The sequence below is a fragment of the Aptenodytes forsteri genome, unplaced genomic scaffold (genome assembly GCF_000699145.1).
Source record: "Aptenodytes forsteri isolate BGI_AS27 unplaced genomic scaffold, ASM69914v1 Scaffold231, whole genome shotgun sequence".
NCBI classification, from domain to species: Eukaryota; Metazoa; Chordata; class Aves; order Sphenisciformes; family Spheniscidae; genus Aptenodytes; species Aptenodytes forsteri.
In genome coordinates, this window is record NW_008796046.1 from 3,426,335 (window position 1) to 3,435,687 (window position 9,353).

At 42.2% G+C, this 9,353-nt stretch overlaps 1 protein-coding gene across 1 annotated transcript in view; it reads right to left on the reverse strand.

Annotated features, from left to right (window-relative positions):
* The window catches only part of TENM4 (teneurin transmembrane protein 4), a 421,264-nt gene that overhangs the window by 344,849 nt on the left and 67,062 nt on the right, over window positions 1-9,353 (reverse strand). Inside the window, exon 3 of the mRNA XM_009286142.2 lies at window positions 7,833-8,102. Within this exon, the coding sequence (XP_009284417.1) occupies window positions 7,833-8,102 (270 nt within the window). The remainder of the gene's footprint in view (window positions 1-7,832; window positions 8,103-9,353) is intronic.

The following is a 9,353-nucleotide window of genomic DNA, read 5'->3' on the forward strand; positions in this document are numbered from 1 at the left end:
ACATTCTCTATGGGACATGCCATATGGGAATAAAAATAATAAAAAAAAGAAAATGGAAAGACTTGTTTTCCTCTAGAGGCAAACAGGCCAGTGATGAGATAGATTAGCCCTAGAAATCAGTGGGAAAATGGAAAGATGTTTTCCTCTAGAGGCAAACAGGCCAGTGATGAGATAGATTAGCCCTAGAAATCAGTGGGAATTCCTTCACCGTGGAACCAAGTCAAGGTACTGATCACTAATGCAGCAACTGAATTATTAAACTCAGATTAATCCCGTGTACCTTCACCTCCTAAATTGGGAGCACGGATGCCGCTGGCTCCCTCTGCGGTCCCTGGGGTGAGCTAGGTGTTACCAAAGGGACAATCGGCTCTTGGGTGGGTTGAATCCTGCCTGAGAGCCTGTGGCATCCACTTGTTTCCTCATTTGAAAGGCTGTTTTACACCCCCTGGACAGGGGAGTTAGTTGACTGTGGAGGGAGATTAAGGGTCTGTTGCCCTAAACCCCATCGATTTACTGTCCCATCAGGGTAAAACTTTCTCTGAGACTCTTGTGAAGAAGTGAGGTGGTGCCTCACCTTTTCACTTTCAGGAAGCTTCTCAGGACTAATGTCTACAAAGGACAAAAAAAGATAAGAGGACAGAAAATATGAGGAATCCATCATCAAGACTGTCAGTGGTTAGAAAGTCAGATCACAAGTAAGGAAGATGTAACAGCCTTCAAGGGAGCCATTTTTCAGTTGAGAATGTAGCATTTGGGATGGTCGTGTAGCTAAAGTCTCCTTTTTAGGACTAATATTCTTCATAGGAATATTAGTATCTTTACGGTTGGAGAGCCTGAAGGCACATTCCTTCCCCCGACCTTCACATTTCAAGTGATCACCAAGTCTCTGAGTATCTCTATAAGGCGGCTTCAGTAGGATGCAATACCCAAGCAATCCCCATGTACTGTTAAAATGGGGAATTTCTTGCAAATCCTACCTGGAAAGGAGCAGTGTAAGAATTTTGAGGAGCTGAAACAGGGAAGGGGATTAGTGAAAATTCCCTTCTGGATCTGCTACTCGTTTTTGTGGTTCTTCACTAACTTCTGCAATTGATGATGGATCTTTAGTGGTAAGGGTTCTGGCTAATTTTTATTTCAAGCTGAAACATCTTGTTAATATTAAGGTTGCAACTAATAGGAGGCAAGTGAAAGATGACAGCCAGCAGATGCCTGGTCTTGACCAGGTAATTCTAATTTATTCTTGTCTTCCCCTACTCAAAAGGCATAAGGGAAGCTTAATAAAGTATAGCTCATAGCACATTCCTTTTTTTTTTTATTTATCGTGAAGAAAGTTGTTTTTTTTTTTAAATCTCCTTTCTGAATTCTCCGGAGTCTGAGTATCATATTTTTGCCTACATGGTCTGCAGAAGAAGCATGTCTGAAGCACACACTTATTTACTGGAAGTACTTTATAATGCACTATTTAATTCAAAGGAGAAAAAAAAAAAAAAAAGATGATGTTGCTGCAACCACGGTAACAATATTAACAATAGAGTGTATGAAGCCTGAAAGGAAATTACTCAGCAAAACACGGTAATAAAAAGAAAAGTCACCATGGATTATCAACTGGGGTATTAACAAATAATTTGTAATGCTAAGATTACACAGTAATTCTGGCAGTGCTAATTGCACTGATATATTGAATTGTATTTTGGGCCAGTGATTTGGGTCAACATGATTTGGGAAACAGGAAGGTGGATGTAAAGAAGACCAAGTGAAAGTCCTTCCTCTGCAGAGGGTCAGGGCTATTTAGGAGAACCTTGCAAGGCCTCTGGTCGCAAGTATAGGCAACAGGAGATGAGCTCTGGACAACCAAAGGGAACAAGAGAAACACACAGAAATAATTACTGTTTGCCTATAGCTCCCCTAGGTATTGTAAAACAGCTCTGAAGAGAAAATATTTGGAAAAAGCTGATGAAATTCTGGAGCGTGTGGCTTGATCATCGGCACAGCTTTCTGATTTAATAAGAAGCCAAAATGTATAGACACCTAGCAGCAAACAGCATGTTGCAGTGTGTTTAACCAAGAGTACTGGGATTTATACCACGCTGGCACGCCGACTGTTTTACAAAAACAGCTAGGTACCCCCATACACCTAGGACCTGATCTAACACTGCTGACGGCAATGGGAGTATTCAAAGGCTTCAGTGAGGTCTGTATCAGACACCACTGAATAAATGAAAGCATTAGTTAGATTTCTTAACTACCCAGGAGAAATAAAATTATATCATTTCTTTGATGTTCCTTGTTTGAAAGACTTGTCTTTAATTATTTCCTGCTGTAATGTACCCCTGTGTTTCTAAATACCTTCTATAAGCATTCAATTCTATCGAGTCCTAATTTCCTATGCAGTTTCTTAAGCACTCCTTCCAGCAACAGTAATGGCTTAGGCAGCGTGGAAGCAGAAAGTGTGGCAGTTACTGCAAGAAATGCTCTTTAAATCATGTATTATGTCAATTAAAATGGCTAAGAGTTGGGTCTCTGATGGTAGAGCAGGCAGAGCTATCATGTGAGCTTTCCAGCTCCTGATTGCCAGTACGCTTCAGTTTTACAAAAACTTATGAGAATTTTCCAGATAGGCAATTTATTTGATGGGAAAGCAAAAGTTAACCATAACATATTCACTACCTTTCTGGTCAAGTTGGTGAAGCTTGGAGAGCAGGTTTGGATATTGGGCTGGTTGGTTGCTTGACAGTTTTAAAGCTCATTTAAATGCATCCCAGAACAGTAGTGACTAAAAGAAAAATTATTCCTCTCTGTAGGATGTGGGTCCGGCAATGTAAAATGAATTGGTGCTCTTAATCTTGTCGCCAGTGAGTAAGTGTCTGTATTGCTATAGTCACTATACCACTTTTGGCACTGACTGGTGATTCCAGAGGGGAAGCCAAAGACAAATGGACCTTGAGATTAAACTGCTCTTCCTAAGCAGAGGTGACCAACAGATGCGTGGTGGAAGTGTTGGGGCTGATCGTACCTGCATCCAGTTCATTGCTAAATGGGAGATTTGAGTCCAGCAATGCCATTCTCACCCCTTTTGCACACACGAAATGCATGCAGAATTGTTTGCGGGATGACACGTTTCCTACATATTTTTGAATTGTGAAGATGGAAAGAAGGACCCGACTCTGCAGCACAGCACAATTTGACAGCAATGGTCCTGCAGCCTGAATTTTGGTTTCCAGAGTGGTTAGATCTGGAATTTTAGTTCAAGTTACTAATCTCTCAGTCTGCTAGACAAGAAAATGCCACACTTCAGCATCGCTTCTGCTGCAAGAATTTCTTTACACAATATATCACAGTTGGGCATCTCCAGCTCAGTTGAACTGTCTTGAGCCATCTGATGTTACCCAAACTGCCTGTGAGATCCTTCTGGCCTCTTGATACTGCCCACATTCTTCCCAAGAGGAGATGATGACAGAGAGAAACATCAGCTCCACTCTGCACATGTAGACAGCATTAATCACTGCTGCCTTGTCCTGCTAACAAAGAAAACCGCTCCTCCTCTCTCCTGCTCCCTCTCATATTTAACCAACTACGTGCCTTGGTGGATATTAACACTAAGTCCAGATTAAAACTAAAGTGAATCTTTAGTTTGCCCCAGCTTCTTTGGAATAGCCAAAAGTTAAACTGTACTTAGTTTTTTCAGAGAAGGGCTGCAAATCCACTTTCACAGACAAATTTTAAAAATGCTGTTGATCCAGGTCTAAAGTAATCCTGCAGTGACTGTGCTGAATAAACCAGTAAACTCTTTATCACATTGAAGGCAGAGACAAACCATTTACAAGGAGAGGAGGATCTAGGTGGCTTTGTTCAGCTCAGAGATGGCTAAAGGGAGATCTAGCTGCTGTCTTTTAACTATTTTAGGTGTGGGGATATACAGAAGATGGAGTCAGACTGTTCCTGGAGATGCTCGGTGAGTGGATGGGAGGCAATGGACACGAGTTGTGGCAGTGGAAATTCTGACTAGCTCTTAGGAAAAGAGTTGTTCACAACAAGCGTGGTCGGCACCAGAACTAGGGCACAGAGGTCGTGGCCTCTCCATCCTGGGAGACGCTCAAAGTTAGCCCTGCTTTAAGCAGGAAACTGGGCCAGAGACCTTCAGCGATGCCTTCCAACATAAATTATTCTGTGGTACTGTATTTTTATGATGATGTCTTTATGATTAGAAGTATTTTGCTTTTAGTATGTGACTGAATTGCTGCAAAATAAGTCAATTTCTGGAAGACTATTACCTTGATCTCCTTCATTGTGCTCTTCTCTATATTGAACAGTTGCTGGCTCAGTACAAAGCCTGTTCAGGGTTACCTAAGGTAATGCCAGTTAACTCCAGGCTCAGATCCAAATGACCACTTCAGGAACTTCTTTTGCTTCAATCAGTCTTGCTGAGAAACAGTGCGAACTAGTATAGGAAAGAGTTTCTCCTAACTTCATTGCTAGACTTCCAGGAACCAGACTCCTCCCTGTGCACGGGTCTGAACTGTTAACGCGAATTCACAATTTCAGCCTAGCCTAGATGGTCACACTGCAGAGTGTGACACTGACACACTGACACCTTGAGCTACATGAAGTGCCTGCTACATTAACCCTTGAGCTACATGAAGTGCCTGCTACATTAGCAGCACAGAGTGAGTGCATTATCCCTGGACAAGGTGCAGTAACTTGAGTGGTCACCTCTGTCCCCTTTCTCTGCAAAGTGACCATCCAGGTTGAGCGAAAAGCACTGCCCAGTGGAGGGGGAGCCATTGGGGCTGTTTGGGTGTGCAGGATCTGAACTTAGGGCAATGCCAGAGTTATAACTCAAGCTAACTCTTCAGCAAAAACAAACTCTTAACCTATTAAAAGTATTCAACCTCCTGGAAAGCCTGGGAACAGTTTAGATAAAGCAACGCATGGCTTTTCATGCCAGCTGCCTGTGCAAGTGATTTATGGACTGTAATATGCCATGGAACCAGAGCACTTCATCGGTTTCCTTAAAGACAGAGGGGTGGATTGTGGCTACACTTACTGAGCAGTGTATCTGTTCCTTCAAGGCATCACCACTTCTGAAATAAAAGTAAATCTGCTTTTCGAGGGAGCCAGACCTCTCATTTTCTAAGAACACAATAAATGTGCCGGTAGAACCGTGCTTCGACAGCTTTGGATTTACAAACATCAGAAGTAAATTCTGATTATTTATTTTGGATAAATAATGAACAGCATGAAAATTGCTGACGTTAACCTTCATTGGAAAAGCTGGTTTAATGGGCCCCATAAAATCTTCTGTTGATGGCAGGTTCATAAAGCTCCATATTGACTTCAGCTAAAGGCTATAACTTCTATCAATACTGTCAACAATTAATATTGACTAATAAAGGTATCCTGTAAACTGAGTCATAGCATTATGTTACTTTATGCTGCCATTAGCAAAACTTCATGTCTTCTTGAAAACATTTCTCCTATAAATCTGGGATTTCTCAAAATAGCCTGTGTGATAGCTAGCAGCAGAGGGCCCAGAGTAACACTGCTTCCGTGCAGAGGGAGGAAACACAAAGCAACCTTTGCGTTTGCTAGACAAAGCTTCTGAGAGGATCTCAGGCTTCATTTTCTCCAACAGCAGGTTTCAGGTTGTGAGGGGTTTGTGTGCAAAAGTTTTTCACACCTTTATCTGTGCCATGCAATTACAAAATGAAAATGTCCAAATTTTGTGTACAGTTAAGACTTGTCCTTAGTCCTTCCTCTCTTCTTCCCTTGCAACCTTTGTTTTGATACGTTTATACCACAAATTCAACTGCAATCCCTATGTTGAAATGTTATGTCTTTCTCTAAGCTCTGGACTAGTTTTTCTGACCTGAACCTGGCTGATGTCTTTCGTATCTTCCCAGGGAAGTCTAAGCATCAGCTGAAGCTCCCCAACAGCACAGTTTGGATCATAATATTTTCCCTCAAGTTCTACCACCTCTTTTTTGTCTATGTGAACAATACAATTACATACTGGGCAGCACCGCTCTCTAGATTTTATTTATGCTACACAGACTTTGTATTTTTGAGTATGATATAGCCTTTCTCATTCAAACCACTCAACATCTAAGACTGCAAATGCCTAGGGTCCAAAGAAACTCCTTCTACATTTGTACAGCACTTAAAAAACCTGCAGGTATGTTCTCTACCTTCCTGTCTTCCCTTTTCTAATTGCTAGGAAGTGGTGGTTCAACAAATGCTTAGTGTGTCATTAAATTTAAGGGAAGAGGAACTGGAGGTTGTCTCAGTCCTGACATGAGTACTATTGCCTCTGTTATTAGTTTCAGTAAAACCTTTCAAGGCTTGTGCTGTTGCTAATGTGTTGTTGCTAATATAATTTCATTTGTAAGTGATCTGTAGGTACAAAGTTGCATTTGCACATGTAGAGATAGCATTACGGAAACCAGTGAAAAAGACTCCAGCAGCTAATGTAATTCTTCTCTCTTAAAAAAACCCCGATAAAATTGTGTACTTTGCTTTTCTTAGTAGGCGTGGAAAGAAAAATGTATGGGGTAGGATCACAGCTGCTCATACACCACCGTGAAAAGCACAAGAGAGAGCTTTAGATACAGGAGAATGGGATGGAAGCGCAAGGTGTTTGCTTTTGGTTGTTTTCTAGTGATTTCTTGGGAGTGTGCAAAACTCTAATTGACCCTGATGATCCCCCTGTTTTTCATCAAAACACAAGTCTTGGAAGGAAAATGATATAATCTGGCACTGCATGTCTGCCTGTCCCTAACGGGTGCAAAGCTGTAAGATACTACACTAAGAAACTTAAAAAAATATTGTAAAGATAATTTAAAAAGATTCTTCTGTATATCCTTTAAACACAAGGCCATTTATCTTTGAACTTTGCCTAATATATCATTATCTCTGAGCAGAAACTTAATAAGCTTCTACTGTAATTTTGTTGGAGTTAAACATAAAATCATGTGGGTGGTGTATGTCTCACCGTGTCATGGCTTCCCAAGGAAAAGTTATCATCATTTGTCACTATAATACTGTGGCAAAAAGCATAAAGAGAACAAGCAATACAGTCATTTCACATCAGCTTTCTGCACTGAGCTCAAGCTCCCGATGACTTGTACGCAGCGGCTATATTAAGTAGCAGGCTGTGCCATAATTGAATTAAAGGTGCAAAGGCATATAGGGCTGTGTGAACACCCGGGTCAAGCTGCAATTGAATCAAAATCCTCTCTCCTTCGTACACTGCTTGGCAGAACTGCTGACCAAAAGGTTCGCAGACCTACAAAACGCATGCAGGAGTCCCCGCAGCTGGGGACACAAAGTTACAGAGATAAAAAATCTGTGACCTTCAGCTTTTATTTCGCACAAAGAAAAAGTCCTCTAAAAATATTTCACCGTCGTTTTCCTTCAGAGAGCAGTCAGCTGATTTACATAAATGAAACGGCTCCTGTCAAGGCACCGGTGAGGAAAAGAAGGAAATTATCTGCCCCGAAAATCTGTAGCAAAGATAAGAGCAGCAGCAGCCAGGGGAGGGGAGATTTAAATGCTTTTTGTCTGAAAGGTCGCTACAAAAAGCGGAGAGAGTATTACAGCCACTTAATGATCTCTGTCGCTGTGATAAATAAGTAGGAGCTTCTCCAGCAGTTTATTAACAAACACTCTGTAGGACAGTACAAAAGGCCACGACATGGGGCTATTAGAAGAGTGTTTTCACTGAGTCTGATAAAAAAAACCCAACACAAAACCTAAGGAAGATTAAGGTGGAGTGGTAAGAAGAGGCATTCCTCGCAGAGCTCGAGGCTGACATTGCATGTGCTGTCACCACTTACCGGTTTCAGTATTCTCGTGCTCCGTGTCGGTGAGGGTGAGGTTGGAGTTGGCCCGGCTCGACAAGCAGGAGCTGCGTCCAGACTTGGTGTTGCGTCCCCAGAGCCTCACGGGGTGCTCGGGCGACATGACCACGTCTGCCTCCGTGTCGGCATCCGAGCCGGCGCTGATGGAGTAGCCGCAGTGAGGCAGCCCAATATCAGTCCGGTACAAAGTCCCATGTGTGGGCGTCACGTCTTCAAGACCCAGCTCTCGCAAAGAGAAGTTGGCTCCTGGGAGAAAACACAGCGGCCTGGTTACTCCTTAACAGGGGATGGTTTCATCTAGCACAAGTCAATGGCAGAACTGTTCATCCTCTGTCTTCAAGTGGGGCACAGGAGCTCCCAAGTCCTAACGTCATACCAAAAATTCCCCTGTTTTGTGGTCTTGGTTAGTGGGAGACCAAGTGACCATGCCAAGACCAAAAAGCAGCTGGATTCCTGCTTCTAGAACCTGACAAAAACTCAGGGCGTGTTCAATGAAATCATCAAATTTGAAAGCAAAGACAGATGCAGAAATGGTGGAATTCTTTAGGAGAGGCAAAAAGTAATTTCTTGGGAGAAAAGCAAAATAAGGCACGCAATGACCAAAAGTCCTACCATACACCTGACAACTCTACTACAATAGGAAATTTGAGTGAGTTCTGCTCATTGAAATCCCCGAAATTACATACTGGGGATTTAAATTTCCTTTGGCAATCTCACTTTCCCCTTGCTGACCACTCACACTTTGACTGGGTTTAGCTATTCGTTCTGATACAATCACAGCAGAGGTTATTTGGCTGCAAATAGATGCAATTGTTTAGCTGACTAAAAATATAACCTGAAAAATTACTCTTGAGTTCATGTCTAGTTACCTGCAGAGCTCCAAAATCAGACCGAATCGATGTGAATGAGGCTTCAAATATTAGCATACTTTGTTCGGAAAGTTGCACAAGGAGGCTGGAGAGAGCAATTAGTGGCTCCATTTTAATCCACATTTATTTATTAATGCATGCTTTTCTTTTTCAGTCCTGAATGTCTTTAAAAGATTTTGGCCACCCGTGAATGCCTTTAGCTGCCCCGTGCATTGGTACGGCACAATGCACCCCTGCTCCTGTTATGCTACGCCTTGATGGGTTGGATTAAGGAACTTTATCTATAACTGGTAGGAGGCATCAGGCCCTGGATCATGGCCAAATACCAACACCGGTGATCAAATTCAGTCTAGCTGGCTTCTTCCCATTATTTCAATAAGTAAATCCCCTGCAATAAAAACAGAGGTGGAACCTGCCAAATCTATGCACAGGCCACAGACTCAGTTTTAGAGCGGTGTTTGCAGCTCAGGCATATTTTGACAAGATCATAGAATCGTAGAATCATAGAACCGTTTAGATTGGAAAAGACCTTTAAGATCGTCAAGTCCAACCATTAACCTGACACTGCCAAGTCCACCACTAAACCATGTCCCTAAGCACCACATCTACACGTCTTTTGAATACCTCC